The sequence below is a fragment of the Rhopilema esculentum genome, chromosome 18 (assembly GCF_057945365.1).
Source record: "Rhopilema esculentum isolate cy_ngs chromosome 18, ASM5794536v1, whole genome shotgun sequence".
NCBI lineage: Eukaryota > Metazoa > Cnidaria > Scyphozoa > Rhizostomeae > Rhizostomatidae > Rhopilema > Rhopilema esculentum.
Window position 1 is genome coordinate 7,563,049 of NC_142832.1, and position 22,703 is coordinate 7,585,751.

General features: G+C 37.3%; 1 protein-coding gene across 2 annotated transcripts in view; it reads right to left on the minus strand.

Annotated features, from left to right (window-relative positions):
- The window catches only part of LOC135696579 (bone morphogenetic protein 1), a 39,152-nt gene that overhangs the window by 2,540 nt on the left and 13,909 nt on the right, over positions 1–22,703 (minus strand). Inside the window, exons 4-16 of one of the 2 annotated variants that reach the window (XM_065216017.2) lie at positions 22,200–22,325; positions 14,566–14,724; positions 12,894–13,017; positions 11,791–11,966; positions 10,646–10,861; positions 9,844–10,011; positions 8,557–8,836; positions 6,739–6,857; positions 5,549–5,734; positions 4,629–4,781; positions 2,633–2,848; positions 966–1,214; positions 275–397 (exon numbers count right to left, since the gene is read on the minus strand). In XM_065216017.2, the coding sequence (XP_065072089.1) occupies positions 275–397; positions 966–1,214; positions 2,633–2,848; positions 4,629–4,781; positions 5,549–5,734; positions 6,739–6,857; positions 8,557–8,836; positions 9,844–10,011; positions 10,646–10,861; positions 11,791–11,966; positions 12,894–13,017; positions 14,566–14,724; positions 22,200–22,317 (2,287 nt within the window). In that variant the 5' untranslated portion in view covers positions 22,318–22,325. Of the gene's footprint in view, positions 1–274; positions 398–965; positions 1,215–2,632; positions 2,849–4,628; positions 4,782–5,548; positions 5,735–6,738; positions 6,858–8,556; positions 8,837–9,843; positions 10,012–10,645; positions 10,862–11,790; positions 11,967–12,893; positions 13,018–14,565; positions 14,725–22,199; positions 22,626–22,703 lie in introns of those variants that run through there. The other variant, XM_065216016.2, reaches the window with a different exon arrangement.

The window sequence follows — 22,703 nt, forward strand, 5'->3', positions numbered from 1 at the left end:
AGCAAGAAAGAAGCAATAACTAAGACTTGTGGATATTCGCTAAGGGTATTCTCCCCTTTTTCAAAATCTTCTTTCCATGAATTGCTGTTGTAGACACATTTTTAATTTAAGAATAAACAACCAGGGTGTAAATGAGGAATTTCTCCTCCATCAAAGGAATAGAATATCGTTCAGATTTTAGGACTATTAACATAAATGCTCAATACATGACAATGTCATTTCTATTTATAAAATAATGATAAAATATAAACGTTTTGAAATAAAAACCACTCACGAGGAGAAGCAATCTTCGTGTGCTTTTTATCTGCTGCTTGCCAAGTGAGCTTGAAACCTGTCTTAGCTGTTGTTTCGTCCGTGACAAATTTGATCTTCACCTTATTTTGTGTTGATTTTAAACCTGGCAGGGTCAAAATGAGAATAAAAAGTTGGCAGAAGTAACAGCACCCAGCACTTTCCTGCCTGGCCACGGTACCAAGCAGCACATCTAGCCTCGGATCAATTTTCTATTTACTTTGTGAGCTGAGCTTTCTATGTGAAATCAAGATTTTCCTTTCTAAAAGAAACATAATTTCTAAAACTGTCAGAGATACTTCTTAGAACGTGCTCATGCTCTCAAGATCAACCGACGGAGTTTTCCTTCTTGATAGCTTTTCAAAAGAATTATTATATTCCATGTTCATATTTCATATATATTTCAATCTTTTAAGAAACCTTTTTACAATTTAACTTTATTTACAATCGCAAAATAGTTTCTTACAATATTTCTCATAATATCATGATATATTTCTAACACTCATTTTCTCATAATATTAAATAACATCTTCAAGAAAACAATATTAAAATATCTTCAAAGAGCTTATCATCATTGTAACTTACAACAATCAATGGCGCGAGATTCCGGCTACAAATTCTGCAAAATTCATCAATAGAACAAGGTTAAATTCTAAAAATTTGTCATCACTCACCATATGGGGGCCTTGTTGTGCAGTATCGGCCAAGTTGTGGCGATCGTTCATTCCAGCCATCTCTCAGCTCCAAATAATCGTATTTGCAGAAGACATGGGGCTCAACGTCAAAAAGAGAGAACTTAAAAGATACTGCTTTGTCATCTGGTACCTCAATCTTCCAAATACAGGTTTTCTTGTGTGGATACTTGCCAGGAAACCCTGGTGATGTGATCTCACCGTAAGTGCCACGGATTGTGCCACCGCAACCTGTATGTCAATTGTTAAGGGAACACCATTAGCAGCAGCGTAAAGCAGAGCGTCCGTAAATATGCGCAAGGAGTTACATTACAAAAGAAAATGCGCGCTGAAATATAGCGTAACTTAACATAACATAACATAACAGAACATAACATAACATAGCAAAACATAACATAACATAACATAACGTAACATAACGTAACATAACATAACATAACATAGCAAAACATAACATAACATAACATAACGTAACATAACGTAACATAACATAACATAACATAACATAGCAAAACATAACATAACATAACATAACATAACATAACATAACGTAACATAACATAACATAACGTAACATAACATAACTTAACATAACATAGCAAAACATAACATAACATAACATGACATAACATAACATAACGTAACGTAACATAACATAACTTAACATAACATAACTTAACATAACATAGCAAAACATAACATAATGTAACGTAACATAACATAACTTAACATAACAAAGCAAAACATAACATAACATAACATAACATAACATAACATAACATAACATAACATAACATAACATAACGTAACATAACATAACTTAACATAACATAGCAAAACATAGCAGAAAATAAGATAACATAACATTAAAATAACATAACTTAACATAACATAGCAAAACATAACATAACATAAGATAACATAGCATTAAAAGAACATAACAAAAGAGAATATAAAATGACATAAACAAAAAAAGACATAGAGTTGTGCAATTTATTGGAAATATTTCGAAGGTAAAGGGTTCAAGACAGTTGACAAATTTCTGTCTACACAAAGCAGGATCTTCATTAGAAATTTTGCAAAACGCTAAAGTGGAAATATGTCCTTGTCTGCCCAATGATACTAAAATTGTCGTTACTCTATGTTTTTGAGTGTATCCGGATTCTCGAGCAAATGTTCACATTTGGCCGAATCGAATTTTATACGGGTAGTAGATGAACCGGACTGAAAAAACTCCTAAGAACATACTGTTTACTTCCGTCCACTGATCTCTCGAGTAGTGCGTCTAGAAACGGTGCTTTTTTATTCGCAGGAAACTCTATAATTGTTAGTTATCATTCGTATACTTTAAAAACTGTTATTACAATTTGTTGTTGAATGAAAAGAATTTGATTTGATTTGATTTGATTTGATTTGATTTGGTTTGATTTGAACTCATCCATTCAGAACAGGTTAAATATTTTGAACTTGCAGCAGTTACGTAATTCATGTTTATATCATGTTCATTCATTCACCTGTTTAATTTTCTAACCACATTCACTTCCAGTACTTTCCACAGCTCCGCATTCCTGAATTACGTAAATGAATTTTAACTATAAACAAAAACAGGAAGAGACAGTTATGAGAAAAAACCAAATAGTATGACTTACCTTCTGGTGCACTGTCAATCGTCTCCCAACCTGCCCTAAAACCTGCGAATGTATCAATCTTATCTGTAATCATATTGATCCACAAAATGTTTGAGTCTGATGCGATTGGCGATGGCTTCTTGCTACCGCAATATTTGCCCAGGTTCTTCCCACGTGGTCCATCCTGTCGTATTGTCAGGAAATCGAACTGGCAGCGCACGTGATCTGCAAATGAACCTGTAATAGGAGAGCAATGGTATTTCATAGTATTTAAGAGTTATGTTAACCGTTGCAACTCGACATACAGAAACCTGATCAAAATATCTAATGCACCTTCTAAAGCCTTGCTACCATTTCGTTCTATTCCATGCAATCTTCAAACTCATCCTATGCATTTCTGTTGCAAAGCTTAGCTTACAAGTTTCTTGTTCTACACTCTTTGGTATATGCAAAAGGGCCACATTTTCTTTGTTTGATGAGCACTTATTGCTTTGCTTATTAAAAGGAAAACTATCCACATTTTGTAAAAAGCTTCCGCAATGGCTTTCCTACATTTACTTCCACATGCTCTTCAACATAAAACGGCTTCATTCACATTCCCACATAAAACGGATTTCCTAAGAGTTTTGGCAAGGAAAGTATAAGCCACCTATGTTTATGCATATTAAGGTCGTGGCTACCACCGTACTAACGGTAGTGGTCTCTGGTGCTGACTAAGATATAGTTGTTCAATAAACTGGGTCACAGTGGCTCAGTAAGTTGTCATTGGTCGTTAATTTTGCCCATCTGTGTTTCGAATTGTGTAAATTGTATCGAAATTGGTATAAAGGTTTAAAGAAATGTTATTAAAATTTTGTATTAAGAAAGTAAAGAAAGGTTATTAGAATTGGTTAACAACCTTATCTTAATTTATCTATCTTATATCGTCTTTATATCTATATGAAAGCCACAAGCATGTACAAAACTCGGCAATGCCAAAGGGAGTTTTCCCAATTACCAGGGGCCGCGTGAGTGATGGCGGTTGGAAGGGTTTAGCCCCCAGAGAATTTACAACACTACAACAAAGGAGTCTGGCCACTAATATGTCCTTACGTCACGGTAACGTGCTATGTTTTCAAGTAGGTCTTAAGGAGTCAAAAATCAACTTCGAAATATGAACTTAAGGAGTCAAAAATCAAGTTCAGGTGATTGGTTAATGACATTTTGTAAACAAATCCGGTAATTGGTCTTGCTGTCAAAGGGAAAACTTGTCCTTTTTCTTGGGGGCTGACTGGATAAGGTTTGGTGTATCGTCCCAGTGAGCCCACCAACGGAAACAGAATCAAAATTGCAAACCAGCTAGTCCATGTTAATGAAGCACAAAGTACTTAAACAAGTCACAGAAATAGAAATACTTCATCGCCTCTTGCTTGGGGTTACATCTGTCTTGCCTTTAATGAGGTACTGTCAGCCGGCTTTCATATAGATATAAGAAAATATGAGACAAAGAAAATATGAGAGCAAAATTCCCTTTGGCACAGGTGATCTCTCCTTGAGGGAATTGGTGGTACTGGTGTGACGTTTGTGAAATCGCTGCTCACTGGAACAGCCTGATTTTCTCAACTAGAGGGGTTTTCTCAACTGACCAAAAGGCAGTTAAAGCACTCTTGCTGCGGTAGTATCTCTTGTTGTGTTTAATTATGCTAATATATGCCTAATTGATGAGTGTTTTACTTTTCCATAGCAAAAAGGATGACTTTTGATAGACTATTAATTTCACCAGGGTTAGTGGGAACAGGGTCTGTTACAAATAAAATCCATTTGCCGATGAATCTTATCAATCGGCCTTTAAAGTGGGAGGACGCCATTAGGATTTGCTAATCTATAATTAAAGCATTCAGATATCATTTTCGCTTGTGAAAAGCAGCCTTTTTGACAAGGCTTTTTATTAAGCCAGGGCTGAGGCTCCTTGACCAACTAATGGCAAAAAAATCCCCCTGGATCTAAATGATGTGAAAAGCTAATAAACTAAGCTTACCTTCAAATCTGAAAGACTCGAAATGTAATATGATTCTTTTGCCAGGGTCGCCTTTGATTATCCAGGTGCAATTTTGCAAGTTCGGGTAGTCACGTGGGTAGTTTGGTGACGTGAATTCTCCCTTTGATCCTTTGAGAAAGCCACCACATTTCTCTATAATGGTGTGGCAATAGATAAAGGATAATTAACTTCTTGCATTGGTGATAAGCAACATCATGTAGCTGGTTTCTCAATAACCGAATCAGCTATAAAGAATCACTTTGAGAGCTCCAATCCTAGGTATAACAGTATTTTGTGCGCCAGTTTTGATACCGACACTGAATTAAGCTAAACGGCGTCGTTTCTATTTAGCAGTTGCTGAAACGGATATTCAGGGAGTAACTTCAAATTTTGTCCCTACCGACGAAATAAAAATCCAACAAACATAGCGCTAGTCGGATAATAACATTGGTTGCCAAATATATTTGCAGTTTCCATTGGTTTCATTTAAAGGCTTAACGACGTAGCACCGCTTCCAAATGGGACCTTTTATCTAAAAGGTGTTAATCAAATATAATTGTTAGTTTAGCTGACAAGTCTTATTCAGCTAAATTGCAAATCCAATACAAACATAATAACTTCGTTGCATTTGTCTTTTGTTTACCTTAATGTCAAGTTCCCACCTTAATCATTTTGGGTACCTTAATAACTAGCTAAAGCCTTGATGCGTGTTTAAGCATCGATACGTTTTGTGAGTATTCAGCATGACTTTATTCGTGGAATCCATACTTCAGTTATCAAACGCTTAGGGTGTCCGGACAATGTTAATAAAACTGTGTAATATGCCTCGGGCAATGTCCAACGAAATTCTCTGGGGCACAAAACACCCAACTGATCTTAATGTGGTTGAAGGATATGCTTATGTAACAAAGCACACTTACCGCATGGCTGTAGATTACATATCGACTCGATAAAATATTTGCCCTTGCAGATCTTTCCTCCAAACCTCGGAGCTGGGTTGTTGCATTGCCGATAGCGACGTCTTCTGCCACCATTGCATTCCTTCGAACAAAGAGACCATGGCCCCCAGTCACTCCAGTTGCCATCAATTGGCTCGGGACGGGCATCTGCAATAAAAACGGGGGTAATCATGAATTAATAACAATTAACAGAAATGAAAAGATGCAAATCAATGTTTGTGGTGTCAAGTGAAAAGCAATCATTGTAAAAGAACAAATTATACATGCAGACTTAAAGGGTTCCGCTTTCTGCTAACTACAAGCTCCAATCTTCACATGCTTTGGGAAGCCATTATGACCCACAGAATTTAATCATGACGTCATTCCTTGAAACGTAAGAGTTTGTTATATCAAGAGATAAAAACTTCAGGTTTTACAGCTTTGCACCTTTTTAAGATCATCAAATTCGCACTACATCCTGTGACAAGACTTACTAAACTTCCCAAAGTGCTATCAAACTTAGTATTGAAAACGCTAGAATGTAGAGATAGCTTTGGATCTTCACCAATAAGGGATCTATAATAATAAACCAGTCACATCGCTTTTGTTCTCTTTATTTTACGGACAAATATTTCCTGAATTAATATCAATTTTGCCGAGTTCACATGCCTCATAAAATCTTATCTTCTTTCTTTAACTTTAACTTGAATCAGTCATCTGTTGTTACAAATTGATGAAACTGTCAACTTTAGCATTTCAAAGATTCAAATTTCCTTTTCATAAAGCCACAGCTATCTCATTTAGTTTACTAGAGCCATTCTTTACTAGAACATCTGGAAATTTACAATGCAAATTCTTTACTGACGAGTTGAAAAGCAAAACTTTGATAGGCACCCAAACATCTCCAAATCAGGTAGGGAACAAATGTGCATGCACTTATTATTTTAGGATTTCTGACATGAATGAAGATTCTGTAATAGAAGCTTTATCATCTGCAATATGTTTCTGTATTAAGAGCGCTTTTATTATCAAAATAAAAATATCAATATTCATTAATTCGTTTATAATTTAAGCATTTCTCTGGTTTAAAATATTTACATGGTTCACGAGAGAGAAGAGAACAAAGGAATGATTATTAAACTATCATGTAATCGAGAAAGGTAATCATATACCTTTGGATTTCTGTCCAACGACATCTGCACAAAGATAATTGTCATCCCATCCGTCCCTTCCTTGTTTTGCATACCACTGGATACATCCTAATCCCGGTATCGGGCCGTTATGGGACCACCTAGAATTGTGGATTTAATCTATTAGAATAAGAAGGTAGTTTGGACTCTGCTTTTCAGGACTGCACAACTAGGAAGACAAGTACATAAAAACCAGATTAGAAGTTTGTCACGTAAAACTCCGAAATTCAGTATCAGTTAATATTGAGAGAGAATACCAGTGATGATGCTCCTTAGCTAATAATAAGATCATTATGGCTGATATCTTTGCCCCCTGCATCACATTTTTCTCTTGCCAATCAACCGTTGTTTCTAAGGGACCAAGGATTTAATCACCCAACGGCAAGGATTTACGCGTTTAGCCAATAAAATAACAACTCTTCAAAGAGTTTTCTTGGAAATGTTGTCTTTTGGAATCGAGGTTAGTCACATTTCCTTAACGAAAATCACCCTAGCTCTATGTGACATGAAATGATAGCAGCTCTTTGTAAGAATTCGATAACTTGTGCAAATTTCATGTAGAGGAGTTTGACAAGGATATGGATGTTGATGGAACCTGGATCGCAGCTCTAAAACAGGCAAAATAGTATCGTTCAATCTGATATGGGGCAAGCCAAAATCATCCAAACTCGCCGACAAAAACAAGAAAGAATTTGATTTGGTTAGCTTTGGTCTATCTTCAAGAAGAAAACGACCATAATAAACAAAGCGGTCCTTGTGACTTAACAACTCCAGTTATTCTTCTGCGATTTCTAATATTAACCAAAACAGACCCTCATTCATAATACCAGACGTGCATTTAGACATACAGCTATTTTTAGACGTTCCCTTATCGGTTCCTATTAGCAGCTTTAAATTCCAGGATAAATTGCGATTACCAAGATCATATGGAGTGAAGACCTCATGATTAGATAAAACTTAATGATTAAATAGACAGATACTTATAATCCTATGAATAAGTTATGAATTAACGGAGTGAAAATCTTTTGCACTCAGCAACCAATCCAGCTAATTAATTAGCATAAAATCAAAATGAAATTAACATTTATCAGCTTAGTTATGACGAAATGAAAGAATCGCCAAAATTTCTTATAACGCCAATGTTGATGTTTTGACTTGAGGGAGTTCCTTACATAACAATATCACTTCATAAAAATTCTTTTTAATTAACAAATTTTCAACACTCATCCGTTATTGAAAAAGCAAACGTCTGGCCGAAATCTTAAGAATTGGATCAATTTTCAGCTTAATCAGGTTTTGTGAATCATTTCTTTCATCGCGTGATTTTACGATCCAGTTCTGTTCATCTGTTCACAAGCAAGACCAAAGATACGCGAGGTCGCTTTAAAACTAGCATTGCGTTACAGCGTTGCATTTCAAAACTAGCTTTGCACAGTCAAACTAGCGCTTTGTCAAAAAGGTACCACGTTGCAAAACTGGCACACAACTGCTGAGTTGCACGACTTTACAGTATCCAGGACCCATGACCTTGAATTTTTACCAAATTTTTACTTTGTGTCGGTCTAAGAGGACTTAATAATCATATACGTGAGCACAACTTTCAAACCACTTTCAATGCTTTACCAATCAACGAGTTGATTGAGGAACATAACACATCTCGCTGTTCTGTCATAACTAAGATTTCTATCAAATCTCCCTAATGAACAATTTCTTAAGATCTTGCTTTGTGGTGCTTTAAGATTGCAACTACAACGAAATACTGCGATCCTCGAAGCTTCGTTCAAATATATATCAACTTACGTGAAATTGTATGGAGCATTCTTGGGAACGCAAAGATAGTTATCAAACCAACTTTTCGTTGGTGGTTCTCGCGGTTCAAAGATATTGGTGCATTTCCAACCGCCGAGTATCTGCCCACCATCAGACCACCGCATTTCGGTGTCTCTCTGTCCTTCGCTACAAAAGAAGTAATGGCTCCATTCGTCGTAATCTGCCCGCTCGTATATGAGGACACATTTCATGTTCTCGACGTTCACTGCATGATCACGGAAGCTAAAATTTCGCGGAAAAGCAGGCCACTCTGCAAAGTAATTGAAAGAGAATAAACACAAGACATTTGGTTGTGTCAAGATATCGGAAAAAGCAAAAAAAACAAGACATTGCAATTTAAAGCCCTAAACACATGTAAACAGTAGTTTCTCTGTTTTTAAAAGGGTTTACTTACAGTAAATTTGTTTATCTATAGATTAATTGCCCAAGACACTACCCACTACCCACTACCCACAACCCCTCCCCCTACCCACTTATCCTCCCCTACCTCCTGCAACAGATATACCCATTTTCTGTCTTTATGCTTACGATCCGCCCTTGATGCAAATGGATCACCTGCTTTCTAAATGCAATCAATTTAATAATACAACACATGCCTCCTCAAACCCTATATTCGCTGATGCTTTCGCCTTCGCAACGCCGGATTGACGAAACCCAAGCATTTACAATCAATCTGCATCATCTGCATTATGTTTCGCAAACCATGTTATTCCAACGCAAGTCTTTGCAAGTTTATGTCAAAAGAAAAATTCACCACTTTCCAACCAAGAGGTGTTTTCACTTAATGAAAGTAGTATGCATTTTATTCTCTTTTCAAGGCCACGATATTCATGCATCGTTGGTTTAATGCAAAAGTAACCAATCAGAATGAAAAACCACCATAGAATACTCTCCCTGGGCCAGTTTCAGTGAATTTTTTGTTGGTATCAAACGTCTAAGTCAGTTTCGATGATATTAAGATTTGGCACTTTTGTCGTGATCACCCACAATAACTATTATCGGATGCCAAAAAGGCAGAGGAAGACCTTCTAAAGGCGAGAAGCTTTCAAGTTATAATTAGCCAATCAAGGAGGGGACAGACTGTTTTTAATGCTCTAGAGAAATTAAATAGGCAGTTCCTCACGTTATAACTTGCAAGTATGCCTTTATAAAGGCCTGGGGTAAAATGCCCTGCAGCGCAATAAAACATGAGATATCTGGAAGCTCTTGGTGCTTCAAAGCAGCTAAAAACAAATAGGAAATCATTGTGCAAATTACCAGGACATTTTTGAGAATTACACACTCTTTTTTGTATATTTGTTCCTGGACATTTTGGAACACCATCTACCAAACTTGTGCAAACTCTGGTTTTCTTTTGCATTCCGCCACCACAAGTTTTGCTGCAAGTTGTCCAGTGAGACCAGCTTGTCCATCCACGATTAATTTCTACAGGTAAAAAGAAAACCAAAAACTATCAATCAACTAAAAACAAAGCATTTGACGATTTTCCGTATAACATATTTCTACTAATTTGTTACAATCGTTTTTTTAAGAAACTGGCGGTTTTTGACAATGCTCGATGTTCTTATTTTTCTGGGCAACGTTGTTCTTAAGTTAGTTCTAATTACAACATAGACTTTTCTTAAAACTTCAAACTACAGATTGCTTCTTTGAACACTAAAGAACAGTTTTGCATGACCTTCTCATTAGCACGGTTGACCGACTAGTTGCTTACATCTGCTCTGTTTTGTTAACATGAGAAAATATTTCAACAAAACACATTGCTTTTTGCCACTGATTTTCCATCTGATACTTGGCATGTTCTCAAGTTGTTTTTATCCTTTGCAAATCAAGTCTGGGTGTTCTAATAAAGTTCTTATAAAAAAGAATGTGTTATTAATTTTTTTAAAATGGTTAGTAGATTTGAGCGAGACTTCTTGGCAAGTCTTTGCAGGTTTTCATTCTATTTCACAATAAAGGCTGGTAAAAAAATAATTTGCAAACTGGCCGGAGATGTACAAAACAATTTGCAGAATCCTGAATATTTATAGCGTAAACTAGATGCTGAATATTTACTCACTGTCACATTTGTACACTAGATTGGTTTGCTTGATGTCCAGTTCACTTAATTCCGTGTTTCCTAGTCTGTAAATTCCACTCTGCTTTGCTACGATTGTAGGCCGTCCATTCTTTGTAAACGCCTTGTCCCCATAATGCATTATCGATACGAAGTCATAGCCAATACCACGTGAATCGATTCGGTATTTGCTAAATTTGGCGAATGCTTCAGAGTAACCTTGACAGAAAACAAACTCGTATTAATTTTGTTGAAAAAGGTGGTTGCATGCAACAAATACAATTTTTTCTATGAAATATTATCACCAGGAAGAGTAAAGGCCCAGTCGTCTGGTTCAAACTCATTGAAACTTAACCTATAGTGTAGGAAAAGCTAACATGTTTCAAAATACAAAAATGTTAGTAAAACAGATATTCTGCTTTGGTTTGCTCTTTGCAAAGACAATCCATTCCCCTGCACAAACACTGAAGTAAGCTTCTGTTACTGATTTTCCTGCTATAAATAAATGTAATTTTTGCAATTGGACACCGTTGTATAAATCAAAGACCACAGGTGGTTCAAAAGATTATGAGCTTTATGTTGGGCATACTTTATTGCGCAACCGATGGGTGGTGTACTTAAAGTCTCTTGCGAAACCGGGATGCTTAGTGGCAGCTGTCTTGAGAAATTGATTGTGTTTTGCATTTTCATGCAGTACGGAATTAGACCAGTTTTGAAAATATTCTCGCAAAGCATGCTGGTTGCGCAAGAGCCTTTAAGTACACCACCAATCGTAATAAAGATTTTGTATCAAGTATAACACGGTACATCAAAGCTGAAAGAAAGAAACTAAAAATTACAATATATTTAACGATGTCTTTGGTATCTAAATTACTTTCTTCAAACTTGAGAAAAAAGTCAGTAGTATACTTCTCATTTCAAACTTTGTTATGTTAAGCTTAATGTTTGTTTATGCATCAACTGAGAGGACAACAACTTCCTTTTTTCAATTTAGAAACAGATGATGTAAACTTATAGATTTAGCAAAAAAGTCGATTGAAGACGTTTGACTATAATATAAACACGGAAAATTCTTAAAATTGATCTGTCCTGTAGAAATCTATAATCTTAAATCTAGTTTCAAAACACCGATAACGATGAATTCATACCTTCCAAAATATTATCTTTATAAACAGTGACATATTGGTCTCTGTCCGGCCTGTTTTGCTCGTGCCAAAACCCGATGACGTGCCCTATTTCATGCACCACCACGCTCTTGTGCAAACAGCCATCCCCGAGTGAGATGCTTTGCATTCCTTTTTTCCTTCCAACGTCAGCATTGCATCTAGAGAGACATTGAAGCAATGTTGCCAACATAAAATCAACAAAGAAAATTATCATTTTAGCAAAAAATACCCTCAAGGCCAAAAAGGGAGAAATAATCTGATATCATTCAAAGCAAAATTAGAAAATACCAATTACCGAAAAGAAACCCGATTTAAAGAATGCATGATTGACAGAATACGTGATTTAAAGTACAGAGAATAACTATCTTGGTAAAACAATTTTAAAAACCAAAATTACTGATGAAACAATTTTGGCATGGGAGGAAATTATCACATACGTTGGTTGATATATTTTTATTCTTATGACGAAAGGAGGATGGAGGGTGGAGTCGAAAGGAGACCATGCACCAATAAATTCCAGATAGATAAAAAAAATTCTGTTTTGTACAGTAGTGAAACCTTTATGATCTTAGTAGCGTCTACACAAATCATCAGGACGGGACGCTTAAATGAGGAGGCGTTAAAAGAAGAGGCGTTAAAAGAACATGGATACCAAATCTAAACATGTCAAAGACCAGGTAAAGGATACCAGGAATTTGTAGGCAAATGTTTGGCAGTTTAATAATTTGACACTATCCGGGGGTGAAAGAATGGGGGCATCGTGAGCCTTTAAGGCAGGCTATCTAGTAGAAAGTTGCCTTTTCAGCAACCAATTTTTTTATCAGGGCAACAAACTTTCATCAATTCTCTTAAGCAAAAATATTTGATCCCGCCTGCAGTCGATTAAAAATGTTAAAAGATCATTACAATGAAAACGGCTGGTTAAAGTCGACATCATAAAGATTGCTAGCTTCGACCACAGCCCTGATGCTTAGGCCCATAGCTCGAAACTCTCCACAGAAGGTGCTACTGGATCTTATATCAAATAAACTACATTAAAAACCTTCATCATTACAAATCCTTCTAGTTGATCATTGCATACGTACCCTTCCAGCTTTTCAAATTTTACAAAGTCTTCCTCATTCGTTCGATTGACAAATCTAATACAAGTTTTCGCTTCCCATTCTAACATCGCCTCTTTAACAATTTTCTCTGCATTTTCTTCTCTTCCTGAAAAGCAGAATTGAATCAACGTTAGGGCCACTTGAAGAGACAAAGTTTCATAAATGGCAAAGATTAAATACTTAAAAGAAAAGCCTGCATCATTGCTTTAAAAGTACCGTTACACATTACAAGAACACTATGAAAAATTGAGCATATTTCTCTGCTTTATCAAGAGTATCTTATGAAATCTTCATGGATCGTCCACTCTGATACTATTCAGTGCTGCCATGTGCAGGGATTTCTTCTACGGTAGGAATCTCGAGGGCTTTATACGTTGTAGAAAAAAACTACAGGATATATAATTGTTTTGCTTGTAGATTTTAGAAAACTAGGGGTAAGGAGGTAGACTGTAAGTGAAGAAAACTGTAGAGTATAGGTTTTAGGAGGTAGAATATAAGAAGGTAGAATATGGGTTTTATAAAAAAATACGTAAAAGAACATGGATACCAAATGTGGGTATAAGTTAGATTCAACTAAGGTATGAATTGAAAACGCGGTATGTAGAAATGCTATATTTTGGGTGGCAAAACTTGTTCCACAATACTTCACATACACACGATGCAACTACTCTACACTTGGTCAAATTTGGAGGGGCAAGCCTATTGTTTTGATAAGATTACGTCACATTTTTCCATTGTTTTCGAACAAAAGACCATTGTCTTCCAAAATATTGGGGGAGACCGCCCCTCGCCCCCTCCCTCCCCCCAGGTGTCCGCCACTGCAACCACACTTGAACGCGAATATTTGAAGAGTTTCGTAAACGTGTTCAAGATATACGGTGCTGTTAATGCCTAATCCACTTGATAAATTTATCAGTGGTAGCTAACGAATTGAATTTCAAAAGGATGGGACATGAAAACAATTTCCTCATAACTCATTAGGCGAGGTGTCCCCGAAAACCAAGCGGAAATTGATGGTGAGAATACTTATCAGCTGTGTTCTGATACACTTTGATAACAAAACGCAACTTCCTGTCTTTATTTGCAACAATTTTCCTCTTACTTGAAGTCTTGAAATAGCTCACTATTTACAGCCAAGATAACTTATCTAAAGAAGCTTGTGGCAGACTAAACTAGCAAGGGAATAGATAGATGGAAGTTATGAATAGTATTTTATCTATAAATCATTTAACTTTCCAAAAGTACAGATTTGGTTCTTGGTTGAGTCTTTTCTATTCTTGACTATTTCTTAATTGCGATAGTTTTCGCTTACCAGCCTTGCCATTTAAAATTTGTAATTGCAACTCAAGTTGAATATAAATGAAGGCCTCTGAATATGTGAAAGGTTTAACTTAACTATCATTTTAATAGAAAGAAAAAACGGTAATGACTGGAGGATCCAAAATGATTATCAGAGGACATACAGGGCTCATTACTAAACAAAAATGTTGCTGACAACATGATGAAGGTGACTGTCATAGTTGTTTTCTTTAATGATAACTTTTTTCCAAGAAAATTTGCCGATCTTATTTCCTTATCTCGATAACGAGAAGTAAAGCAGTCACAAAAATTGGTTATAGGTTAAATACTCAGACGATAACGTATAGAAACTTACTCAAATCCCTTGAGATGACGTATGGTATGACTCCCCCATCCCACAGTCTGCTACATCTAATTCTGTGGGTGGGACATGATACCGCAGCATCGAAGCCGTCACTCTGGTAGCGTTCGTAACGATTGAATTTAATATCCCCTTCGAAGTATTCATTACGCTCTAAAGGGCAAAAAGAAGATTAAAATAAGTTCAGGTGAAGCCTGAATTAGAGTACACATGCTAAGTCGACTGAGCAAATATAAGACTACACAAAAAGAACGCTTTAACTGAATGTTGGCACAAATGCTGAAAACGAAGAAATAAAAAAAGGTCCTCAAGCTAAAATAAAGAAATCATCACGGAATGAGAAAAAATGTTGTGCTCCTTTTAATGTTCTAGCCAAATATTTCAATAGTGAAAATACAACGAATTAAAAGAAGGGTGCATCCAGGCCAACTCATTTTCCTTGCTACGCCATTACTCTATGAAAAAACTTCTGAATTATACAATAGTCGTTTGTAACGTGGTTGAGAGTAGCCTCGTTATGTACAGACAGGGTTAAGAAGCTGTAACAAGGTTTGACTTGGAAAGAAATCCTGTCTGTTTCAGAAATAGAAAAAGAATTCTCTCTGTTAATTTACTTACTCGGGAATGAAAAACTCTATTTAGAATTCTCTCTGTTAATTTACTTACTCGGGAATGAAAAACTCTATTGAGAAATAAAGTTTTCACATGTGGGAAAATTTGCTGTTCCCGAATAACTCTAGCTATGTGCGCTAGCTGCCACATAAAACTCAGCAGATAATCTTTGCAACACGATCGACGATCAACCAGCAAATGTGGGATGACAGGGCAGGAATTAACCATGCGTGGTCGAGGCCCTGCCCTTAACTGGAGCAGAAGGTGGCCATTCTTTTGTTAAAAAATTTTCATTGACGAGGGTCAAGGAGGATAAGATTGTTTGAGCAATATGATGAGATAAAATGAAAGCTTAAGTTCTGTATTCAGGAATTCAACTGTAATCCTCGCAGATTTGTAGAAGAAAGAAGATACCGTGAATTCTCATGGTGTCTGTTATTCGATAAGGTCATGGCAATGCAAATTACATCAAATGCTCGCACTGTGTAGCCATGAATGGGAAAAACAGGCATAACTTCTAACAATGACAGTCGCAAAAGAAGTGCAGCCATTGGAAGGACGTACTTAGGTCGATGCTTCCATAAAATGACCGTATAGATGATTTTGCCTGGATATGAATTGTAGCTTTACAACAAATCCCCCGGTACCACCACCTAATCACTCCCACCTAACCCCTCCCACCTAACCCCTCCAACATTCCTCCTCCATCTAATACACTCAGTTCAATCGCGAAGTGATTGATACGGTCGAAACTTAAATCGTCATGATTTCTGAAACAAAATTATATTTGTAACCATCTACAACATGACCTTGTCCGAGTTATTATCATTTCACTACTTCTAAGATGCATACACTGTTTGCTTACTATGGTGGCAGACTAAAGAAGAAAGACTTGGCTCCTAAGGTTGGCTCCCTACCTTTTCGAGTGGCAAAAGGAAGCAAGAGCACCTTAATCCTTTAAAAAATACTGCATTGAAATTTCGCCACTTTCTCCAGCAAATAAACTTTTTTGTTTGATTTGAGTATATGTAAACGGTAGATGTTAATTCGAAACTACAGGTTTGTGTGACGGAGCGCTAATGGTATTTTATTGAAACACAAAGCCTCTTTCACAGAAAACATTCGAAACATACGTCAATGGAGACAGCTACAATTACCGTGAGTTTTCACATCTTGCCAGAAATGGTACTGTCTCTTCCTAATTCACAAATATTGAAACGGAAAACTGTTTCTGATAATTTAGTTTTGTTATTCCAAAATCTTTTCAACGGAGGTTTCTATAGTATAAGGCTCCTGCGATAAATTTTTTGGTTTTCTTTACCTGCTTAACAAAGAAATACTAAAATAAGCTTTATGTAGCGATTGGGGTAAGAAACTTTTTGCATAATATGGTAAAAAGCAAAGAAATTCGCGCTGCTGACTATTGGAAAGTTTCTTATGAAAACAGTTGTAATGCATTCAATGGCGGCGCCAGCTACTGCAGAGTGGGAGGGTAATGGGCGTGGTCAGTGAGACCATGCCCCTTTTGCTTCGTTTCAGTGCTTTGTACCAGGTTTATTTTCCTTGTGAAATATGAAATACTACCTAGACCATGTTTTGACAAATGGGGGTAATTACCCAATCATACCCCCTTGGCGGTCATGGACGGAAAGCGGAAAACGGTAAACGGAAAACGGTTCGGCAAGTTTCCGCCCATCAATTTCCACTCCATTTCCATTTCGTGCAATGAAAGATGCCAGAGAAAGGGGAAAGAAGGCATGTTTATGCTAAACAGCCTTGTAATATTTTTTGAAAAAAGATTGAAAAGTGAAAAGAGAAAGGAATAGGAGAAGAGCATTTGGGTGAAACACGTTTCAAGAAAAAAGCAAAAAGGAGAGTTCCACCCAGGGAACTATGAAATTACAAGTGTTGCTATGAAAAATACAAGAGGGGCCTTCTCGAAAAATTTCTCAATAGCGACAGTAAAAAGTAGAAAAGGGTTCATTATTAGCATTTTCAAGGGGGGCTCTACAACTCTGCCTGCGTCCACCGATGATAGGTAATACCATTTCCGTCATAAACGTGCTAGAAAACATTTCTGACGAGAATCGGGATGTTGCACCTTCTCTATAGATCGCCGTGTTTCCTGCGTGTTTCCTTCGTGTTTCCTTCGTGTTTCCTTCGTGATATGACAAAGATCTTACGAAAGCGTAGCAAGAAGCTGATAACCATATTTGGTTACCACAAAGCGATACGACGGGAAATTGAAAAATAAGGCATATTACGGGGTGAAGGCTATAAATATCGAAGGAAAATCCATTTAGTCGTTAAGTCTTTGGCCATCCGCAATGTGTTTGAGTAATGTTTACGGCCAATTATGGTCGATGTATCTCCATGCAGTCATGATACTGTTATCATGTAAAGATGTGGTTAGTGGCGTTAGAGAATTACTATATAATAAAAAAACGGAATAATGAACAATTTTCAGGCAAGGGATTTATCTTGTCATTAGGTACTTCTCGACAATCATGTTTGAAAGCGCATTCCTAGCTTAAAAGTGAAGGGCCGTCGTGACTAACACTTTTTGACAAAGAGGCTGGTCTCATTTGAGTATGATGAACGGAGGTTTATCAAGGCCTAATAAGGTTACTTTACCTGGAATAAAACGTTTTGCAACGTGAAAAACGGTGTTGCACTCTGTTCTCTAGCTACCTTAATTAAAAAATTCGTCGAGAGCAACATCAATTTTTTCATCCTAGGCCGATCTAAAAATTCCCGACAGGACCACATAAAGGTGGCTCCCTGTCTTGAACAACACTGCAACATTATCAATTAAATGTTGGCAGTGACGCTGGAGCTCGGGTATCCAGGGGCGGCTCCAGCGCTCGCAAACCTAAGCAGTCATCTTTATTTTGCTATCGTTTTCCCCTTTTTCTTGGCATTTCGCCCCCACCCTGCAGCTCGTCCGGCGTCCCTGTGAACTTTGACATACATTGTGGTGTAAAAGAGCAAAAGTGGGACCATGCGAACCCCGGACAATCTATACTTTGGGGTAGGGGTGGCTGGCAGAGTTGGAAAGATTTTTGCATCGTACTTGGTAAGGTATTAGCTGCGATTGTATAAATATACATGGTACAAAGTACATGAAATGAGTGTATTGAGAATATAAGTAAGGCATGAGCAATTTCCTAACTGGCCTAGTATGTAAATGTTTGCATCCAGCAAGGAATATCATGCAAACAACAAGAAAACGTTATTTCTCGATTATCTTTGTTCAAATGGGTGGCATTCCGCTATGAAATTCCGTAAAGAGAAGGTTTATCTCTTGTATCCGACTCTATTCAAAATATCAGCTACGTGGTATCAAGCAGTTTCATTTTATCTTTAATATGAGATTTGCTTGTGATATTTAAGTTATCCTGGGGTATAATGACATCTTTCTAAACTGTTAACACTGGGAAAACAGCGTCGAAAGGCTTACTTAACTGCGGGTTCTTATTTCATTCTGAGCATTTGATCCTTTAAGCTAGGTAGATCACCTACATACGAAATTCAATAATTGATTCTATCGCAAAAGCGTTTTCTACCTTTCACACTACCTTTTTGTGTGCACAATGGAAATCTTTGGGCAAAATTCGCTACTTAGGAATAATCCAATATCTAATGCTAAACACCTTTCATCGGGAAAGTCCTTTTCATTAGAGTGTTGGTTTTGCACATCCTTGGAAACAGTTAACATAACACTTTTGTTACCTCTGTTTTTAATGAGTTTTTCGCAAACCCAGTACCTACATACTGTAAGAAATATCTGAATGATGGCAGTTGGCCTCTGATACAATGAAAAGTCTCGCTTGAGCACAAATTAACGAGCCAATGAAAATGTTAATGCAACATTTCTCCAGAAAAGGACTACTGCAGTTCAGTTTGGAATCTATCTACATAACCACGAAAAAACCGCTACTGTGTAGACAGAAGGAGTTCGTTTTCACCTTAGGACTCTATTGGTAACATTTTCAATAGGCAAGTGGCACTGATTGGTCAACCTATACAGTCATTTGCTCGTGTTTCTGATTGGCCTATTTCGATCCACATCTGGGTATATATATATTTCCTAGCGTAGAGTTTTCGATCTATGTTCTGACGTTTAAAACTCTGAAGAGTGTCAGACGAAAAGCTCTAGTTTACTAAATGTTTGCTTTTTTCAAAGCCACTTAGGACTACTGCAATATCCTTTCATATAAGAAAGGGCGTTGCAGTAGTCCACACCTTTCATAAGACGCCATCACCGCATCTGGGACCTGTATTCACATTAATAGACAATTTTCCCATTTAGGTGCATTTTGCTGACTTTTCAAGAGCTCATCTTCTCTAAGTGCTTCATCTTCTCATCTTTTTTGTTGCTCAGTTTTGTCTACTTTTCTTGGAGATCCTCTATAATTTCAGCAATTTAAAGTGCTTATGAACTCTGATCTTACAATACTTTTGTCACTGTCGTCAATGTAAACAAGCCTACTTCCCACCCCGGTCTCGTCACTTGATCATCCCATCGAAACAGGGCCGTCACTAAGGTTGTCTATTGGGCGGGGTTGTGATACCCTTTCGAGAAAAAAAATTCATAGCAAAAATGAGGAGCATTTTGCCACGAAAGGATGCTTCATCGGCAAATTTCAAAAATCTAGGGAAATCCTTTTAAGAGGTAAAAAACTTCGAAATTTCAAGTTTGTGTCCCAATACTCTTTGGTAGTAATTGATTAATCGAGCACAAACACATGTTTCCGCTTCTTTAAACTGTGAAGAAAATTTTTCTGTGGGTGAGATCGAGGGGGCGAGTTTTACATCAGGGGCAAATATCTCCTAAAATGAGACCCAAAATTGCTTCATTCAGCCTTTTAAGAACTGGTGCGTGGCGGGTATTAAGCAAAGGGTAGTGAACCTGATTGGTCGAATCGAATGAGCCTGTAAGTCGACCGACGAGAAATCTGGTAACGAGCTGCGATTTTGATCAGGGGCGTATCTGACGGAGTAGAGGGTTGGAGTATATGGAATATGATTGACACCCCCTCAGTTTGTCATAGAATTGTTTGGTCAAATCTTCTTTTGGTCGAAAAACTCGTTTGTTGGTTGGCAAAATTTCAGGACAGTGTGTGAGAATCGGAAGAAAATTGTCTTAAACTATGTCTTCGCCGATCAATTTTGCTTTGGCGACTATCCCCTAGACTTGAAAGTCATCAGACGTACTGTCGGAGTCATATACTAGGCATTAGCAAAACTCGGGAAACTCATAATCCGAGTGCATTCGAACAGCTATTTTAGAGTTTTAGTGCCAAAGAGAAATTCAGAAAAACAAGGTTGAGATTCGATGTGGCTCTTTGGTGTGGCACTTGGGTGTGGCACTTTGGCTTACACACATAATGAGTAATAATTGAATTCATTATTTGATATAATGACACCATACACCAGAGAGGTTACACCATAGAAAATACCTCTTGCGAAAAGATGGATAAATTTTCTTGAAAATTGTATTTGTAACCTCATTTTTGTTTCTGTCACATGCTATGACGATTTCTTGAAGCTTATGGAGCTTCTAGATAAAAGAAAAGTATCTTTTTTGCATTTCTATTAAAAAAACAGAACGAGAAAAGAATTTGAATGAACTTGGATATGCTGTTGGAGCATAATTCTGCTTGTAGATGAAAAGTCAAAATTGCTTAACGATCGGAGGAGGCCAAGTCATTCGTGGTTCACAACACATGGCAAACGAAATTTTCACAACAAAAGCAGTACTTAATTTCAGTGGCGGACACTTGGGGGGAGGTCGCCCCAAATACTTTGGAGGACAATGGTCTTTTGTTCTAAAACAATGGGACAATGCAGAGTCATCGTATTAAAATAATAGGCTTACCCCCAGGTGTCCACTCCTGCTTAATTTAACAAACTTTTACGGAAAGTCGCTGGTCATAAGGAAAAAACTTTTATTCATCAAGTTAAAATTTGATGCCCAGGCCAACCGATTACATAAGAAGACATAGGGAACCTGTAAGCGATAATCCGATTAACAGGATGTCATACATACCAGGGAGATGGCATTAGCGAATCATCGAGTACACTTTAATGCGAATATGACATACATAAACTCGCGTTGCCTATGCTTTACATAAATGAACAATGCATAGCAGGCTCTTATCATAACTAGTGTGTACCAGTGCAGTATAGTAATCTGGTACTTCTAGTGTGTACAATAATCATTGCAACTATTTGCACGCACTCGAGAGCTGGTAGTGACGTGAGATTTGTGTGAGGAAAGGTCAGTCATGATCCAAGGAGCCTGATGTCCTGGGAGTCCTCCTTGTCTTCAAAATATTGACATTCGGAACAACAATCGTTGTCTACGATGGAACTACTAAATGTTTTAAGGACAAGCAAGACGTGAAAACGCTTTTTAGTGCCAATGCTTAACAACAAAATAAAGAATAGAATTTGGTGCTCAGCCAGAGAATCAGATATAACAGCTGGCGAAATCAAGACTTATGGCTTTCTTAGGCTGAATTTGGCGGTTATTATCCGAGTTAATGATAAACAGAGACATGCAGGCTTTGTTTTAGGCTGTGCTTCAGAGGCTGGGTAGAAACCAAAGCAAATGAATGGACAATATATCTACTGCAACCCTAAAAACGGTCGGGGGAAATGCAAGCAAATTCGTAAATAGAGGTATTTTATACAGCTTACGGCCTTCTATATTACACAAAGGTTTCGGTGAGCATCACCACAAAGGTCCAAAAAATCATTATATTGACCTACAAAGCCTGTCTATGCCATTAGCCGAAGGCAAACGGTTCTCGACCGTCCTCTTAACACGCGAAAAATTTTCAATTTCAAGAATGCAACTTATGTGTCCTTATTTATCAGACACCAAATACAGCTAACATAATCATTAAAACATAAAAATCAAATCCAAGCAAGAATTGGATGACGAGATAACGTATTTGATTTAAATTTGCCACATGCGTATACATAGAAGCTGGAGTGTCAAAACTCACCCTTCGCTTTCAAATTCGCTTCCAAAATGTGATCCATGGCGACTGTTTTTCCTTCCACATTCCAACAGCCATATGTTAAAAAGTAAGATATGAGTAGGAAAAGATCAGCAGCATTCATCGTAATATCTGGTAGAAGAAACGATTAAAAAATTACTGCAGCCCCTGTATCCCTGAGCCAACCTTTGTGAATTAAATCCAAGTCTGGTCAACAAATTTGGTTACTCGTACTGAAAACCAAGACGAGTATCCCCCCGTGTCATTTCCAAATGTGGTCAAACGGCTTGGTCAATGATTGCACAGCAAACGAATTTTATCTCGTCTCGAAAGGGAATCAAAATGTCGCACAATTGAGAAATGCCGAAAGTTTCGTACTGGACTCAATGGCAACCAGTTCTCTCCATGTTCCTAATGTATAAACTCTGACAGCTGAAGGACTATTCTTCCGGCCATAACCGGAAATGAGTGCTTCAGACATGCATTACAATAAATGTCAATTGTTTTGCT